The 20420-nt window shown below is 45.5% G+C and overlaps 1 protein-coding gene across 1 annotated transcript in view; it reads right to left on the bottom strand.

The window, feature by feature from the left end:
* AACS (acetoacetyl-CoA synthetase) overlaps nt 1–12957 on the bottom strand; it is a 157586-nt gene extending 144629 nt beyond the window's left edge. Inside the window, exon 1 of the mRNA XM_077293263.1 lies at nt 12775–12957. Within this exon, the coding sequence (XP_077149378.1) occupies nt 12775–12904 (130 nt within the window). The 5' untranslated portion in view covers nt 12905–12957. The remainder of the gene's footprint in view (nt 1–12774) is intronic.
* Nucleotides 12958–20420: the final 7463 nt, after the last annotated feature.

The following is a 20420-nucleotide window of genomic DNA, read 5'->3' as shown; positions in this document are numbered from 1 at the left end:
TATCTCCTATTGCCAAATATCTTGAGAGAATCCTCACTCCACTTATACAAAAATCCCAATCCTTCCTTTTAGATACAGGGTCCTTTCTTCATCTTATCCGTGACACTCATCTAGTACCCACTGATGCCCTCCTGGTTACCCTTGATGTTGGGGATTTATATACCTCCATTCCCCATATCGAAGGCATCAATTCCACACGCCGCTTATTAGAGAACACAAACATGGACATGGATCAGATATCACTCTGTACTGACCTCTTGAAATTGGTTTTCACATCTAACTTTTTTCTCTTCCAAGAGACATTCTATCTACAGGTAAGAGGGACCGCGATAGGCTCGCACGTAGCACCTCCGTATGCTAATGCATACATGATAGACTTTGAAGAAAGTATCATCTATAAGAACCCTCTCTTCCAGGCTAACGTCGTCCTGTGAAAGAGATACATTGATGACGTGTTCTGTATATGGCACGGTCCCACTGAGACTCTCCACTCTTTCTTTGAAACACTCAATGTCTCTTGGCCAGGCATCAGCTTCACTATTAGTCACAGCCCTGAGAGGATGAACTTCCTTGATACACTGGTGATCAAAAATCCTGAGGGCCTCTTGAGCACTGATCTGTACTCTAAGAGTACGGACCGGAACAGCCTACTGCATTTCGAAAGTCTCCACCCTCCTCCACTAAGAAATCTATACCCAGGGCACAGTACCAAAGAGTCCAGCGGATTGTATCCGACATGTCTGTCAGGGAGTCACGAATACGTGAAATTACGCACAAATTTGAAGAGAGAGGCTACCCCCTCCCCCTTCTAGAGGACTCTAAAGCCACTCCAAACAAGCCTAAGAGTGACACCTCTAAACGGATTCCATTCGTACATGCCTTCCACCCCTCGGTATACAAAATACATAAAGCCATACGGAAAAATTGGTCAATTCTCGCCACTGCTCACCCTGAAGTCCCTGAATTCAAACAACCGTTTTTACCATGCTTTAAACAAGCTCCCAGTATAAAGGGACACTTTTGTGAAAGCCGATATAGGCCCTAGCACGGTAACAAGGCAACATTTTCTCCACAAATCTAGAAAAGGGACTTTCCCATGTCTTCATTGTGCACAGTGCAACAATGTTCTCAAAGGCGACAAAATTACACACCCATATTCCGGCAAAGAATTTAAAATTCATGGTTACTTCACATGCAGTTCCACATATGTAGTCTATGTTATTAAATGCCCTTGTGGCCTACTGTATGTAGGCGAGACATCACAATCCATCCGTGATAGAGTGTCTAAACACAAATCAACCATTCGTTGTAAAAACCTTCTCTTACCGATACCTCATCACTTTATCTCCATGGGACATAACATTTCCCAACTGAAATTCCTAATCTTGGAACATGTACCACCCCCAAGTAGAGGTGGAAACAGAATCCTGACCCTCAAGAAGCGTGAGGCGTTTTGGATTCATTCATTAGGCACATTGTCACCAAAAGGTCTGAATAGAGAGTACGAACTATCTGCTTTTACCTAATGTAATACCATAGTGGTTATTGTATATATGTAATAATTGTGATATGTTCTATTCTCTAATATATGTCTCTGCTTCTTTTAGAGTCGTCTCTATTGAACCGATCGGATGGGCACGCTAAAATCTTTCACCTGACATCTTGCCACCCTTCCGTTGATTTAGCACTACCTGGAGACACCTCTTCATAATGTACTCTAGACACCATTAATGCCATAAAACGTATGCAACTATATCACGGACCCACTAAGTGTCTAATACCATACTTTTTCCTTGTAATAGGTATACATATTTCACCTTCTATCATACTCAGTATATTCGTCTCAATTTAGACACTGTTACACAGATTATACAGAGTTCTATTCTATTTTTTTTTTCCCCAACGCCACATCACATCCTGTTTAGCGGCACTGCCCCCTAATTACCCGGCTCCTGCCTCCTATACTATTTATACACAGACAGCTCCACACTCCCCAGACTTGCGGTGGATTCCGTGTCTGGAGGCCGTGCCTCTCTTTCTCCTGTTACCATCATCCTCATGTAATATGTTTCATGGACATTTGGTACATTTTTACTGGAGCGCGCCATATCCTTAGGTTTGATAACAGTCTGAATCCCCCCTTTTTTTTTTTTTTTTCTTTTCCCAGACTGCAGGTGTTTTACTGTATAGGTGGTTATCGCCACACCATACTAGCACTTTGCCTAAGTTATATTACTCCTACCTTTTGTGCCCTATAGTGTGGCGGCGTCTTTGTGAGTATTTTAGTCATACCCTTGGTTTTTCATCCTCTCCAGGATATCCTTTATAAGCATTCTTTACATACATTATTTTCGTTTCCTGTTTATTTACGTTAGGTACATTGATTGGGTACTGTTTCTTTCCCCATGAACACAGCCCTACTGGCTATCATTAGCATGGTACGTTCTCCATTGTGTGGGCTCTTATGGTCACTTATTGTTTCACTTTCTTTGACACGGGGGGTAGATATTTGCGGTTCAACCTACTGCCTTTATATCCTATTCTAGTATGATATTCCATTTTGACCTCTTGCCTCAAGCAAACGTTGTATGTCAATTTATTGTTTATATGTTGCTGTATGTTATCCTGTATATACCTTGGTTATTTTTGTACTGGTCGTACTTCATTTTTTGTTTCTTTATTTTCTTATGATACTGTAGTGACTGATGAAAGTCCCTATGGACTGAAACGTTTCAAGTGCTACAAATAAATCTATTCCTCGTTTGCTGAAGATGAGTGCTAGACTTCTTTTTTGATTTGTAAAAAAAAAGTAGTGACTGACCTCTTTCATACACATTAAATTGATAATGTTTTTGAAGATATATACGTTAGCATTCTTCAGGGATCATCCAGTGAAGTTATACGCTAATGAGCCACAAATACAGCAGGGATTGACACTGCACGTGGTCTTCTCTTGCTAGTCCGGGTATTTGCCTGCGCCTACACCTGCCCCCAGTCTTTGACTGAAAGGTCACTACTTTGTCAATGACCTGCCTCCTCTAGCCAAACTCTCACTCAGGCACAGCCATAGCCGCGATCAGCAGTGACCGCACCAACTAAAAAAAAAATAAAAACTAAATCAAATAAGAAAAAGAAAGACTTGATAAAGAGGGATAAACAAGACCAAGTTATGTCCTGATCTTTAATGGCAGCGATGCCTGCGAACCAAATAGCATGTAACCTTATGTCTCTGACGAAGTGTTAGGCGATTTTTAATGAAAGAGCACGGCCTACAATGCTATTAGTGGCAACGTTATCTGATTACAAATGGATAAGCTGCAGTGAACTATGAGGCTGCAAAATGGAAAAGCTTTGAGCAAACTTCTCTACTAACATTAAAGGGAACCTGCCACGTCCCCAATGCCAATAACCTACAGATACAGTGCCTTGGAAAAGTATTCATACCCCGTAAACTTGTCCACATTTTTTCAAATTACACCCACAAACCTAAATGCATTTTAATGGGATTTTCTGTGATATACCAACATTACACAGCTAGTATTTATGAAGTGTCAAGGAAAGATTACATGGTTTTCTAATTAATTTGAAAATTGTGATGCGCATTTGTATTCATCCCCTGAGTCAATGCTTTATAGAACCACCTTACGCTGCCATTACCGTTCCATGTCTTTTAGGATGTGACTACCAGCTTTGCACATATAGATACTGAAATTTTTGCCCATTCTTTCCTGCAAACTAGCTCAGTGAGATTGGATGGAGGCGTCTGTGAACTGCAATTTTTAAGTCATGCCATAGATTCTCAATGGCACTTAAGTCTGGACTTAGATACTTTGATCGAAACCACTGCATTGTAGCTTTGGCAGTATACAGTGCCTACAAGTAGTATTCAACCCCCTGCAGATTTAGCAGGTTTACACATTTGGAATTAACTTGGCATTGTGACATTTGGACTGTAGATCAGCCTGGAAGTGTGAAATGCACTGCAGCAAAAAAGAATGTTATTTCTTTATTTTTTTTTTAAATTGTGAAAAGTCTTTTCAGAGGGTCATTTAGTATTCAACCCCTCAACCCACCAGAATTCTGTTTGGTTCCCCTAAAGTATTAAGAAGTAGTTCAGGCACAAAGAACAATGAGCTTCACATGTTTGGATTAATTATCTCTTTTTCCAGCCTTTTCTGACTATTTAAGACCCTCCCCAAACTTGTGAACAGCACTCATACATGGTCAACATGGGAAAGACAAAGGAGCACTCCAAGGCCATCAGAGACAAGATCGTGGAGGGTTACAAGGCTGGCAAGGGGTACAAAACCCTTTCCAAGGAGTTGGGCCTACCTGTCTCCACTGTTGGGAGCATCATCCGGAAGTGGAAGGCTTATGGAACTACTGTTAGCCTTCCACGGCCTGGACAGCCTTTGAAAGTTTCCTCCCGTGCCGAGGCCAGGCTTGTCCGAAGAGTCAAGGCTAACCCAAGGACAACAAGGAAGGAGCTACGGGAAGATCTCATGGCAGTGGGGACATTGGTTTCAGTCAATACCATAAGTAACGTACTCCACCGCAATGGTCTCCGTTCCAGACGAGCCCGTAAGGTACCTTTACTTTCAAAGCGTCATGTCAAGGCTCGTCTACAGTTTGCTCATGATCACTTGGAGGACTCTGAGACTGACTGGTTCAAGGTTCTCTGGTCTGATGAGACCAAGATCGAGATCTTTGGTGCCAACCACACACGTGACGTTTGGAGACTGGATGGCACTGCATACGACCCCAAGAATACCATCCCTACAGTCAAGCATGGTGGTGGCAGCATCATGCTGTGGGGCTGTTTCTCAGCCAAGGGGCCTGCCCATCTGGTCCGCATCCATGGGAAGATGGATAGCACGGCCTACCTGGAGATTTTGGCCAAGAACCTCCGCTCCTCCATCAAGGATCTTAAGATGGGTCGTCATTTCATCTTCCAACAAGACAACGACCCAAAGCACATAGCCAAGAAAACCAAGGCCTGGTTCAAGAGGCAAAAAATCAAGGTGTTGCAGTGGCCTAGTCAGTCTCCTGACCTTAACCCAATTGAAAACTTGTGGAAGGAGCTCAAGATTAAAGTCCACATGAGACACCCAAAGAACCTAGATAACTTGGAGAAGATCTGCATGGAGGAGTGGGCCAAGATAACTCCAGAGACCTGTGCCGGCCTGATCAGGTCTTATAAAAGACGATTATTAGCTGTAATTGCAAACAAAGGTTATTCCACAAAATATTAAACCTAGGGGTTGAATAATAATTGACCCACACTTTTATGTTTAAAATTTATAAAAATTTAACTGAGCAACAAAACTTTTTGGTTTGTAAGATTTATGCATCTGTTAATAAATCCTGCTCTTGTTTGAAGTTTGAAGGCTCCAACTTATTTGCATCTTATTAAACCTGCTAAATCTGCAGGGGGTTGAATACTACTTGTAGGCATTATATTTAGGGTCGTTGTCCTGCTGATAGGTGAACCTACACCCCAGTCTTTAGTAGGTCTTCCTCCAGGGTTTCCCAGTATTTAGCTATATCCATCTTCCCATCGTCTCTAACTAGCTTCTGCATCCCCGCTGAAGAGCATCAACACAGCATGATGCTACCACCACCTTGTTTGATGGTGGGGATGGTGTTTTGAATGTGATGTACAGAGTTAGTTTTCTGCCACAAATTTTGCATTTAGGTCAAAAAGTTCTGCTTTGCTTTTATCTGACCAGAGCACCTTCTTCCTTCTTTAGAATGCTATTAATCTGCAGATTAACCCCATATCTGCAGGTTAATATTTATTTTACTCACTAATAAGGCGGCATTAATGGCAAAGCACTTTACAGGCATTACAAGCACTCTTCCCATTGGGGCTCATCATCTATATTTCCTATCATTATGTTTTAGGAGCGTGTGAGGAAACCAGAGTACCTGGAAGAAAGCCCCACAGACACAGAGAGAACATACAAACTCCTTGTAGATGTTGTCCTTAGTGGTATTTGGTAAGAGAAAATGAACTTTATTCCCCCCGGCAGCATTCAATTTCTGTCACGGGGACAGTGCCAGCATGTGTTCAGTTACCGATCTGAAAATACAAAGTGGCAACTGTAACTGCGCCCCCACACGGACACCAACTTCTAATTGAGGCTGACTGTCAGACAGGGCCAAGGGGGGCAGTTACAGTCACTGCTCTGTATCCTCAGAGTGGGGACTTACTTAACCAGCACGGGTGCCACTCCCGTGACTGAAACCCAAACGCTGCTGGGGGTAAAAAAGTTCATTTTCTCCCCGCAGTGTTTGTATGCGGCTGCCGGGCAGGTTAGTAATGCCATTAACCATCAGATTAACCCAATATTTGCAGGCAATTAGCATATTTTCTGGTGACAGGTTCCCTTAAAGACCTTCAATTAGTGATGAACAAACGTGATCCGATAATGTCTTATCCGAGAATGCTCAGGTGTTATCCGAGCATCTGGAAGAGCTTGTATATTATGTTTGAGTCTCTGCGGCTCAAACATATCCCCCTCTCATGATGAAGTGAGGAGAGTGGGGCTGGACATGATGAAGTGAGGGGAGTGGGGCTGCACATGATGAAGTGAGGGGAGTGGGGCTGCACATTATGAAGTGAGGGGAGTGGGGCTGCACATGATGAAATCGGGGGTAAGGGGGACTGCACATGATGTGTCTAAGGGGGGGACTGCACATGATGAAGTGAGAGGGGGATAGGGGGCTGCCAATGAAGTAAGGGGCACTGCAGATGAATGGAGGGGGTGATAGGGGACTGCAATTGATGAAGGGGACTGCAAATGATGTGAGGGACCGGGACAGCAACTGAACTGAAGGTGGGGGTGGGGAGAGAAAATTATGAACTGAAGGTGGGGGGTGGGGTGAGCAAATGATGAATTGAAGGTGGGGGTGGGGTGAGCAAATGATGAACTGGAGGTGGGTGGTGGGGAGAGCAAATTTTGAACTGAAGGTGGGGGTGGGGAGAGCAAATGATGAATTTAAGTTGGGGTGGGGAGAATAATGATGAATTTTGAGGGTGGGGGAGTAAATGATGTATTGAATGTGGGGTAGAGCAGTTGATAATGAATAGATGGTGGGAGAGAACAACATGACAATGAATTGGGGCGGGAGGAGAATGTAAATATAATGAATCCAGGTTAGGGTTAGAGCGGGAGGTACATAGTGGGTGGCGCTAAGGATGATGTGACTGGTAATGAATTGGGGGAAAGAGTACAGGTGCTAATTAATTTATATTTTAACTGGGGAAAGTGGCTATTTATTGTTAATGGGGCACAGTGGCGGATTATAATTTATATTGTTACCTGTACACTGACACTACATACAGAGCTCCTGTGTATAATGTCACTAGTGATCACTGTATTATCTGTACACTGACACTATATTCAATACAGAGCTCCTGTGTAATATGTCACCAGTGATCACTGTATTACCTGTACACCAACACTGTATACAGAGCTCATGTGTAAAATGTCAATGGTGACCACTGTATTACCTGTACACTGACAGTAAAAACAGAGTTCTTGTGTATAATGTCACTGGCAGTCATCACTGTATTACCTGTACACCGACACTGTATACAGAGCTCCTGTGTATAAAGTCACTGGTGATCCCTGTATTACCTGTACTCTGACAGTAAATACAGAGTTCCTGTGTATAATGGCACTTAGTATTGTGTTTTGTTTTGTTTTATAACTGATCAGTACTGTAGTATTCAATCACTATGTGGTGGTAATATGTGATTTTGTTATGGTGTGGCAGTATTTATTCCTTGTATGTGGTATTATTTGGTCACTATGTGGTTGTAATATGTGGCCTGGTCATGGAGTGACGGTATTTGTCCCTTGTATGTGATATTTATGGTCATTTTTTAAAAAATTATGTGACTCACTCCCTTAAAGAAAGATACATAAAATATATTTATTTTTAATAGGTTAGAGTAGAGTAGGACCCAGCCAAAAGAGTATACCATGTCATGGTGGCGGCTGAAAAATTCTTTTGGCCAGAACAAAAGCTGCTGGTTATGAATGTGATCTGGTGTTTGATGGGAACTGTTAATATCTAATTGGTGAAGACGTGGTGCAGAAGTTGAGTTTTTCCAAGAGTGGGTGATGGGATGGTGGAGGCGGAGCTGGTGTCGAGCTTGGGCGGAGTCTCCAGGGGGCCCGGAAATTTTGCAAGTATGAAGCCCTGCTCCCAGTTTCCTATTCACCAGGGGCAATGCTTTCCTGAAGATTGCCGGATCGGGCCATCGGCATGGTGGTATCACAGGTCTGAATTAGGCCTTCTCCCATACTGCAGCTGCACTGGAGGTGCAGAGATGGTAAAGCTGTCCAGATTGTGCGCTCCAGCGACCCGGCCAGCTGTAGATCAGCGCTTATAAACGCTATTAAAAAGAGCTTGTAAGCACTGCACAAACTGACACGCTGCTACACAGCAGGGATGGCCAGTAGCCTAGAGATGAGCACCTAAACAAGAACATTAACAATCCCTCCATTCTTGTCAACACAAAAATGTATAAGATTAAATATGCAAAGTTGCTCGTTTAGAAGCAATGTTGCGACAACCCCTCTAAAACTAAAGATTTTTTTTTTTTAAATAAAAGGGTACACACAGAAGACATAACCAAATAAATGTCTGTGCTGGGAGCCCCCAATCACTAGGACACAAGTCCCATTCCCCGGCCCTTCCTCACTGTGATAGGAGTGAATGGAGCGGCTGCAGCTCCCATCAGGTCTATAGGACTGACACTGATTGCAGAGTGCGGCGCCCAATAACCCCTCAGTCAGTAGAGGATTGAATGTATGCTCACTACCGCTCTAATCATCTATGGGACCAAGTAGAGAGCTCAGCTGACTGTCAGTCTGATAGACTGTCCATGAGTCACCGCATCTCCATTAAAAATAGGGAACACAAGGTGCCCCATCCTCAGTGGGATTCCCAGCAACCATGTTTTTTCTTCCAAATGTTAAAGGGGTCATCTGATCCGCATGGGGTGGTAGCAGGGCAGATGTCATCGCCTGTGAATGCAGCAAGTATCACACACGTATCCTAATGATCATGACAGGCGTGCGATACCTGTAGACGTGGTGTCACCGTCCCTGCGCGGCCCATATGGGAGAACAAAGGCGCCATATAACCCCATTAAAGACATTCATCTACTATATAATTGTCTAAGGGTCACTACCGTCTTTCTGTCTGTCCTTCTGTCTGTCTGTCTGTCAAAGAAATCCCAAGTCGCTGATTGGTCGTGGCAAAACAGCTGCGACCAATCAGCGACGGGTACAGTCCGGCGGCAAAATGGCCGCTCCTTCCTCCCGCAGTCAGTGCCCACTCCATAATCCCCTCCAGTCAGCGCTCACACAGAGTTAATGGCAGCGTTAATGGGACGCGGGGTTACGCACTCCGTTAACGCTGCTCTTAACCCTGTGTGACCAACTTTTTACTATTGATGCTGCCTATACAGCATCAATAGTAAAAAGATCTAATGTTAAAAATAATAAAAAAAATAAAAAATAGTTATATACTCACCGTCCGTCAGCCCCTCGGATCCAGAACAGGCCTTTCCCGCTCCTCGTGACACCCCGGTGACCGCTCCATACATTGCGGTTTCGCGAGATGATGACATAGCGGTCTCGCGAGACCGCTACATCATCATCTCGCGAGACCGCAATGCACTCTTGGGACCAGAGCACGCGAGGAGCATCGGTAAACGCTTCGCCTGGATCCGGGGGCTAACGGAAGGTGAGTATATCACTATTTTTTATTTTAATTCTTTTTTTTTAACCGGGATATGATGCCCACATTGCTATATACTACATGGGCTGTGCAATATACTACGTGGGCTGTGCAATATACTACGTGGGCTGTGCTATATACTACGTGGCTGTGCTATATACTACGTGGCTGTGCTATATACTACGTGGCTGTGCTATATACTACGTGGCTGTGCTATATACTGCGTGGCTGTGCTATATACTCAGTGGGCTGTGCTATATACTCAGTGGGCTGTGCAATATACTACGTGGCTGTGCAATATACTATGTGGCTGTGCTATATACTACGTTGCTGTACAATATACTACGTGGCTGTTATACACTTCATGGGCTGTTATATACTACGTGGGCTATTATATACTATGTGGGCTGTGCAATATACTATGTGGCTGTGCTATATACTACGTGGCTGTTATACACTACGTGGGCTGTTATATACTACGTGGGCTGTGCTATATACTACGTGGGCTATGCTATACTCTACGTGGGCTGTGTTATACACTACGTGGTCTGTGTTATACACTACATGGGCTGTTATATAATGCGTGCATGGGCTGTTATATACTACGTGAGCTGTGTTATATGCTATGTGGGCTGTTATACACTCCGTGGGCTGTGCTACTCTGTGGGCTGTGTTATATACTACGTGGCTGTGCTATATACTACGTGAGCTGTGCTATATACTACGTGGCTGTGCTATATACTACGTGGGCTGTGCTATATACTACGTGGCTGTGCAATATACTATGTGGCTGTGCAATATACTACGTGGGCTGTGCAATATACTACGTGGCTGTGCTATATACTATGTGGCTGTGCTATATACTCCGTGGGCTGTGCTATATACTACGTGGCTGTGCTATGTACTACGGGGGCTGTTATATACTACGGGGGCTGTTATATACTACGTGGCTGTGCTATATACTACGTGGGCTATGCTATACTCTACGTGGGCTGTGTTATACACTACGTGGTCTGTGTTATACACTACATGGGCTGTTATATAATGCGTGCATGGGCTGTTATATACTACGTGAGCTGTGCTATATACTCTGTGGGCTGTGTTATATACTACGTGGCTGTGCTATATACTCTGTGGGCTGTTATATACTACGTGGCTGTGCTATATACTACGTGAGCTGTGCTATATACTACGTGGGCTGTGCTATATACTACGTGGGCTGTGCTATATACGTGGGCTGTGCAATATACTACGTGGGCTGTGCTATATACTACGTGGCTGTGCTATATACTACGTGGCTGTGCTATATACTACGTGGCTGTGCTATATACTGCGTGGCTGTGCTATATACTCAGTGGGCTGTGCAATATACTATGTGGCTGTGCAATATACTATGTGGCTGTGCAATATACTACGTGGCTGTACAATATACTACGTGGCTGTTATACACTTCATGGGCTGTTATATACTACGTGGGCTGTTATATACTACGTGGGCTATTATATACTACGTGGGCTGTGCAATATACTACGTGGGCTGTGCAATATACTATGTGGCTGTGCTATATACTACGTGGCTGTTATACACTACGTGGGCTGTTATATACTACGTGGGCTGTGCTATACTCTACGTGGGCTGTGTTATACACTACGTGGTCTATGTTATACACTACATGGGCTGTTATATAATGCGTGCATGGGCTGTTATATACTACGTGAGCTGTGTTATATGCTATGTGGGCTGTTATACACTCCGTGGGCTGTGCTACTCTGTGGGCTGTGTTATATACTACGTGGCTGTGCTATATACTACGTGAGCTGTGCTATATACTACGTGGCTGTGCTATATACTACGTGGGCTGTGCTAAATACTACGTGGCTGTGCAATATACTATGTGGCTGTGCAATATACTACGTGGGCTGTGCAATATACTACGTGGCTGTGCTATATACTATGTGGCTGTGCTATATACTCCGTGGGCTGTGCTATATACTACGGGGGCTGTTATATACTACGTGGCTGTGCTATATACTACGTGGCCGGCCGTGAACAATCAGCGACAGGCGCAGTTCGGCCGCGAATTGGTGCGGGAGTTGAACCACACTACGCTAATTGGTCGCGGCCGGCCGTATCCTGTGTATTCAATGTATTATTCTAAAATCTTCATAAATAAACTACATACATATTCTAGAATACCCGATGCATTAGAATCGGGCTACCATCTAGTCTACTATATAATCGTCTAATTCTGTTTGTCTGTAACGGAAATCCCGTGTCACTGATTGGTCGCGCCAGCAGCCAATCAGCGACAGGCGCAGTCCGGCCACGAATTGGCGCGGGATTTGAACCACGCTTCGCTGATTGGTTGCGCCCGGCCGGCCGCGACCAATCAGGATATTGGCGTGGGATTTAAACCAATTTAAACAGATATTCATGTAATGGTTTATATATTTTGATGATCTGTTTAATAATTTCATTCAGTTGTACTAAGTTCTATGAGCAATAAAATCCTGTGTATTCATTGCATTATTCTTAAATCTTCATAAACTACATACATATTCTAGAATACCCGATGTGTTAGAATCGGGCCACCATGTAGTATATAATATATATCCATTTATTCGCTAAGTTGGGGGCCACTAAACCACTACCATGTTGCCATGCAGATGTGATGTCACTGACCCCAGCCAGGGACAGGACATGATGTCAGCGGAGACATCGGTACCAGCAGCAGGCTGTGATTGGCTGACGTGACGTGCTGTGACAGCATTGCATGTGGCCGATAATCAGGGGGTCTGGGCATCACTGGCACAAGAATGGCAACTAATCAACAAGTCTGAAATCGGCTTCATTTATGAGCATATGACAGCTGACAACATGCCCGCCTGGTATGCCCCATGCTCCACCACCTGTGCCCCATGCTCCACCACCTGTGCATGTGAGGCCAGGGATGCCTGCACTCATCACTGGCACACAGCAGGATCACTTTCTGCCACCATGCCCAGCACCACTCACCCAGCCTGAGCCCATGGCTCGTGTTCACCCTGGCCCTGAACTGGTCCATCTGGGTTATTTTCTTGGAGTCAGGGTACCACATCACTTTAGACTCCATGATCTCCTCGCTGAGCTCCTCCTTCTCACCCATGGTGGCGGCTGCTGAGTCTCCAGCTCTCCCACTCTCTGCAGCTACTGACACGCTCTTATTTACCTGTTACAAAGAGACTGTATCCTTCCGCGCAGTGATTATCAAATAGTCCCCTGTTCCCCGCCTGCCAAGCCCTGACTTTTTGGTGTCCTCTACTCCTCGGCGTCTGGGGTCAATGTGATTTTTTTTTTACCTGATGGAGGTCTTCTCTTGGGAAATAGTCTGCATGATGCAAAAAGTGACATTTAATAATGGTATTATTGCTCAGGGCGGGATGAGGCCACAGGGGAAGAAGATTTTTTTTTTTTTATGTGCAAGTAGCTGTCTATTCCTTGTGTAGTTAAATGGCATCAATTACATGAAAAAATATCTAATTAAAAAAAATTATAGCAAATTGTATTAGCGTAATATAAAATAATGCTCATTGTCTGAGATGTGTCCATCCAGCTATAGTAAAACTACAAGTCCCAGAGTGCAATAAGCACTGAGGACTGGCACGGCTGGTGCATGTGGCATGTTGGGCATGGAACAGTTGAAGCTCAGCAGGTGGCAGAGCCCTAGTCTAGACAGCACTTGTCCTTGTGTGAGCAGGATGCAGTAACGGACAGGAGGCAGAGCAAGAGTTCACAGTTTTTACTCTGATCAGATTTGTACTCCACGCAGGGAGAAGTATGGTAAATGGGGGGGAGGCAGGGTATGCAACAGTAGGGAGTGATGCAGGTAGAAAGGAGAGTAACACTTAATGTATAACTTATCCGGTCCAGGAGACTCCCAGAGTGGAATGTCCACGAGCAGTAAGATGGCGCCAACAACAGTCAGCGTGCAGTGAGTCCGGCGTGGTCCTCCAGACGTGGATGAGCAGGGTTCTGAGGGAGCGGCGAGTCCTTACTGTCTGTCGCGGATTCCAGGTTCCGGGAAGGCAGGGTCGGCAGAGGAACAAAGTTCAGTGTCTGGCCGGAGCTTAACGTGACCTGACTGGTATGGACCGGGGTTTCAGGGCACAGTTCCCGATAGCGGGCCCGGTCTTTCTTAGGCGGCAAGCGCCCAGCACTTACAGGCCCGGAGTTTCCGTCACTTTGCCTTTCGGAGGCAGCGGACGCTCAGCACGTTCTCGATCACAGTCTCTGGCACTGCTGGTGTGAATAGTGCGGGCCTACGCTGCTTCAGTGCTCAGGAGACGGAGCACTCGCTTCTACCTTCCGCGTGCTGTCTCTTCCCGCGAAGTCTGAACGCTTCCGGGCGCGCTCTCCCCTAATTAACCTAGTCACACATCCTGCCAACAAGTACAAAGGTTGGTCTGGGTCTCTCAGCTTTCCCCTGGACAGAGGAGACGGCCCCGACAGTTCCGGACCCAGCATAAAAGAGGTACCCCCCACCCGCTCCTTCTTACACTTGTATGGGGGACACCGAAAGAAGAGGGCCCCTGTGCAGGAACGGAGCGTGCAGGATCAGCATATGGGTCTTTGCAGTCCAATAGTTCATCATAATGAGCTTTAGGTGCTGCTTTGGGGGTGGGAGTCGCCCCCTTACCTGTCAGGCCCCTATGTGGTTGCACCAATGGTTTGTCCACTGAAGTCCTAGGTTGGAATCCAACTAAAGACAACATGTACAATACATGGAGTTTGTATGTTCTCTTCATCATTGTGTGGATTTCCTCTGCATACTCCAACTTGCCCCCATATTCCAGAATCATATGGCTAGGTAATTGACTTCCTATGAAAGTGGTCCTAGTGTATGCCTGATATAGGGGACTAGATTGTAGGCCCCACTTGGGACAGACTCTTATCCATGTGTTAACAGGAAAGTGTGTACAATGAGGAGACAGTGGTACTTAAATCAAAAACTATTTATTCGATTAACACAAGGGAGTGCCTACAGCAGAATATCAGGGGACAATGCAAAGGGTGAAAAGGAAGTTATGTTACAAGAAGAATATAGCCATTCGGATAGACAGGCTTTGACACAATGCTATTTACACACCATCGATCTATTATTACAATTAAACAACTGTAATCGTCAGTGAGGTCTTCGGGTATGTGCACACGTTGCAGCTTTGGGTGCAGAATTTTCCGCAACGTGTGCACATAGCTTTAGTCTCAATACCCCAATCAAAAGGGCTCTCTAGACAACACAAAAACTTCCCACAGGCCCTAATGGGGGTTAGCGAGACTACCCACTAGGATGCAAGCTCCAGATTGGTGAGTTTCTTGGCACACCCGCCTCGCTTCCCGCGTTTGTTCCCTGAATCACAGCCCCGGTCCCCACTTTGTCCCGTACGTCTACACTGGAAGCGATGCCTCACATAAACGTCCCTCCGCTGTGGCTTAGTCGTCTCTCTCTCGGCCCTGACCCTGCTCACTTGGCTTATCTCTCCTAGCTCTGGTATCTCTCGGTTCTTTATGGTCTCGTCTCTCAATTCCTCTACTCGGGTCTGGTCTCTCGCGTTCCTCCACTCGGGTCTGGTCTCTCAGGTTCCTCCACTCGAGTTTGGTCTCTCGGTTCTTCATTTGGGTCTCGTCTCTTGATTCTTCACTTGGGTCTGGTTTCTCGGGTCTGGACTCTAGGTTCCTTTACTCGAGTCTGGTCTCTCGTAATAGCGGCTATAAGGCTACTTTCACACTTCTGTCTTATGGCCTACGTGGCAATGCGTCGTTTTGGAGAAAAAACGCATCCTGCAAAGTTGCCCGCAGGATGCATTTTTTCTCCATAGACTTGCATTAGCGACGCATTGCGACGTATGACCACACGTCGCATCCGTTGTGCAACGGATGCGTCGTGTTTTGGTGGCCGCGACGCACAAAAAGCGTTCAATGTAACTTTTTTTGTGCGACGGGTCCACCATTTTCGACTGCACATGCGCGGCCGAAACTCCGCCCCCTCCTCCCCGGAACTCACAATGGGCAGTGGATGCGTTGTAAAACTGCATCCGCTGCCAACGTTCTGCTAAATTTAGCACAACGTCCGTCGGTACATCTGTCACCTGATCAGGCGTCTCCCCAAATCTCTTCCTTTAGGTGACATTTACATTGCTCTTCAGTTCCTACTAATATAGTTCTCTCTGCCTTCTCCTTATCATCTTTGATAAGCAGATGGTGATGCTCACTTGCAGACACTCGGTTCAGGCATTACTGCGTGTGTCTTCTCACTCATTCATCCCCTTAAACATGCTTAAACTTAAGATAGAAACAAAATGACTATATACACTGCTATAAGCAAGTAAAAGCAATAGTGCATAAGAATAACATTGGGTACTTAGTAAACACTGTTTTTGTTAAAAAAAACCACAAAAGTGTAAAGGCCATCCCACAAACGTCACGGTGTACCAAATCGGGGCGGTCCTATCCTCTAGTCTTAAAACCTTACCATGTGTCAAAAATGACCTCAATGTGAATAAGGGCCAAACAGGACCAAGGCCCAACTATGGATATAATGCCCAGCTCAAAAAGGGAAGACGCGCCCTTTTCTGCACGGAGTGCTAAAAACCTTATCCATGCTCGCCAACTCTCTTCCATTGAGTGAGGCTGCGCATGTCTAGTCTGCATGTGACCGCGTGTATGCAAATCACATGCTTGCAGTCGTATGCCAGCCATTCCTGGCGCCAGCATCGGAGACTCCTCACAGCACACAGTGCATGTGCACTCACAGCTCTGACGGCTCATAAAGTGACCGCAGACTTGTAGCCTCAGGCTGTGGGATCCTAAACGTGTGCTGTTATGATTGCTCTGTATGCCCCATTCTATTGGGCGGTCACGTGACATTATGTATGACATTTATCGACTAGACTCCTGTGCTTCCTTCAATTCTCTTCTATTGGATGGAAAAGACTAGTCGGTATGTGACCACAAGTATGTAAAAATCACAGGTGACGTGGACCATCCACTGACATGGGACATACAGAGGAATCATGACAGTGTGCATAGCTCACAGTGTGCATAGCTCACACTGTCACACTTCAGAGTGACTGCAGCATTTCCTTCCGAGACTAGACAACCCCTTTACTGACCACTCGTCAGACGCAGAGGCTCTGTGCTAGCCCTCAGCAATAAATATGGCAGCCAGTTCCTATGGACAATTCCTCCAAGTAACTGCTGTCTGCGCTCCTGTGAACTATGGCGTACGTCCATTCTGTTACCTGACACACTGTGCGAGAGATAGAAGCAGACTAGTGCGGCGCCTCCTGACAGGCTGCCTGTGACAGCACCGATACCATGCCGGTACTACCGGCCACTCAGACCTCCCCTCCCCGAGAGCTGACACAGAGCAGAGGATCACACCCGCCCACTATCCCATTCAGGACAGGACTGCGAGGCGGGCCCGAGGCAGTGACGTTCCCTGAGCCGCGGAGGGATATGGAACTCACACACCACACAAGCGCTGATTGGTTCTAGGGACACTGGCTCCACATCAGCCGAGTGCTTGCAGCGTGCATATGAGGATGTTAGAGAAAAGAACCAATGGTGTACGAGCTGAGCCTTTCTCTGGGCCAATCACAGTGTCTGCTTTGTGGGTGCGTCTCGTCAGAAGGAGCGCCGTCTGTGTGTTGTAATAGGAAGCCTGGGACTGTGTCGGTAACGTGTAATCCCGCCGAGTGGGCGGGGCTACAGCTTAACCCTGCATAGCCCGAATGGAGGATAACAGGCTAACTTCTAGGAATGCTACGGGCAACACTTGGAATGAGAACATTACTGCTATAGTATTAGGCTATGTGCACACGATGCAGATTTGGTGCAGAATTTTCTGCATAAAATCTGCATCTTCTGGCAGAAAACGCAGCTGACAATTCCTGTGTTTTTTATGCGTTTTTGTGCGTTTTCCATGCGTTTTTGCAGTGCAGTTTTGGTGTTTTTTTAGTGCGTTTTTATGCGTTTTTTTATGCTGATTTGTCAGCTTTTTTAAAGCTAAATAAAGAGATAAAGTTTAAAAAAAAGAAAGAAAAATATTTACGTGATGTCATTTCACGGTCATGTCAAGGCGGAGGAAGGTGAGTAACGATTTTTTATTTTTTAACCTGTGACATATGAGGCTGGGCAATCTACTACCTGACTGGCCAATATACTACATGGCTGGGCAATATATTACGTGGACATTCATATTCTAGAATAGCCGATGCGTTACAATCGGGCCACCATCTAGTGGGGTAATAAGGGGTTAACGTCACCTTGACATTGTAAGGTGACAGTAACCCCAGTTAATAATGGAGAGGCGTCTATAAGACGCCTATCCATTATTAACCCCTCAAAAAAAAATTGGCGTAGGCTCCCACCCAATTTTCATGTCCAGAAAGGGAAAGCCAGCGACTGCAGGCTGCTAATTTGTAGCCAGGGAAGGGGTTAATCTTCCCAGGCTATGAATATCAGCCCACAGCTGTCTGCGTGGCCTTACTGGCTATTAAAATAGGAGGACCCCAGAAAAAAATGACGTGGGGTCCCCCTATATTTTATAGCCAGAAAAGGCTACGCAGACAGCTGCGGGCTGATATTCATAGCCTAGAGAGCGGCCATGGATATTGCCCCCCCCCCCCCCAACTACCAGCCCGCAGCCGCCCCAGAAGTGGCGCATCTCTAAGATGTGCCAAATCTGGCGCTTAGCCTCTCTCTTCCCACTCCCGTGTAGCGGTGGGATATGGGGTAATAAGGGGTTAATGTCACCTTGACATTGTAAGGTGACGTTAACCCCAGTTAATAATGGAGAGGCGTCTATAAGACACCTCTCCATTATTAACCCCAAATTACTGAACACAAAAAAAAAGACACAGGAAAAAGTATTTTAATATTCTAAATTTTACCATACTTACAAATCCCTTGATGATCTGTAGTCTTTTCCGACGTAGTCCATTAATATCGAGTGTCCCACGACGATCTGCCATGGAGAACAGCCACCCCAGGAGATGTGACTGCTCTCCATGGCTGCCAAAACACACTGACAGGAGCTAAAGCTCCCGCAGTGTGCCTGCGCATGCGCGCGAGTTTACCGGCGTTCAATGAACTCCGGGACTCTCGCTTTACGACACTGCTGAAAATTTTTACAGCAGTTCAATTGCCGTAAAGTGAGCTCCCGGAGTTCATTTAGCTCCAGGAAAAGAACGGGCAGCTCCGATACACTGCAGGAGCGATTAACTCCTGCAGTGTATCACCGGAGGACGTCGTGGGACAACCTATACTATGGATTACGACGGAAAAGATTTTTTTTTTTTTTAATTTTGGGACAAGGATGATCGTGGATGGTGGCCTTCGGGGACGTATGTGGTGAGTATGTACTACATGTTATATGTGTGTTTGTGTTTTTAACCCATTGTAGTCAGTCACCTGATGATGGAACAACTCTCCCATCATCACATTTCGATGGGAGAAGTAGTCCCACCCGACGAATGACTACAATGAGTCACTACTGACACACACAGACAGACACACAGACAGACACACACAGACACTATACATACCATTTCTACCATACGCCTCACATCGATCCCCATCCGACGGTACGACTCCATTTTCGCTGCACTCCGCCCACTCACTTCCTCCACATCACTGACGTCACTTCCTTCTGCTGCGGTTTTGACACCCAAATCCGCATAAAATTTGCAGATGGTTTTTACATCTGCAGTTTTTATGCGGATTTGACTCACAAAATGGGAGTCAATGAGTGCAGAAACGCTGCAGTTCTGCACAAAAGAAGTGACATGCACTTCTTTGAAATCTGCAGCGTTTCTGCACAGCTTTTTTTTTCCACATTGATTTACATTGTACTGTAAATCACAGTGCAGTTCTGCAGCAGAAAAAAACGCTGCAGAACTGCACTAATTCTGCATCGTGTGCACATAGCCTTAGGCTGGGGTCACACTTGGCGTAAGACAGTACGCCACGTATTATACGTCCGTACTACGGCGAAATGTTCCCAAAATAGTGATCCGTAGTCAGGGTGTGTCAGCGTATTTTGCGCATGGCATCCTCCGTATGTAATCCGTATGACATCCGTACTGCGAGATTTTCGCGCAGGCTTGCAAAACCGACATCTAATGGATTTATGTGCTCAAATGTTAGCGAAAACATATATACAGTATATATATATATATATATATATATATATGTCATTGAGACACATATATATATAGTCTGTATTTATATTTCATTCAGCGCGATATCTGTGAAAAGTCGGTAATTCAATTGCCGGCTTTTCATTTCTCCTGCACAAACCCGACAGGATATGAGACATGGTTTACATACAGTAAACCATCTCATATCCCCTTTTTTTTTTTGCATATTCCACACTACTAATGTTAGTAGTGTGTATGTGCAAAATTTCAGCGCTGTAGCTGCTAAAATAAAGGGTTAAAATTAAATGGCGGAAAAAATTGGCGTGGGCTCCCGCGCAATTTTCTCCGCCAGAGTGGTAAAGCCGGTGACTGAGGGCAGATATTAATAGCCAGGAGAGGGTCCATGGTTATTGGTCCCCCCGTGGCTACAAACATCTGCCCCCAGCCACCCCAGAAAAGGCACATCTGGAAGATGCGCCTATT

This window comes from Ranitomeya variabilis, chromosome 1 (genome assembly GCF_051348905.1).
Source record: "Ranitomeya variabilis isolate aRanVar5 chromosome 1, aRanVar5.hap1, whole genome shotgun sequence".
NCBI classification, from domain to species: Eukaryota; Metazoa; Chordata; class Amphibia; order Anura; family Dendrobatidae; genus Ranitomeya; species Ranitomeya variabilis.
Note: the sequence above shows the minus strand (reverse complement) of the source record. Positions and strands in the feature narration are given on the sequence as shown.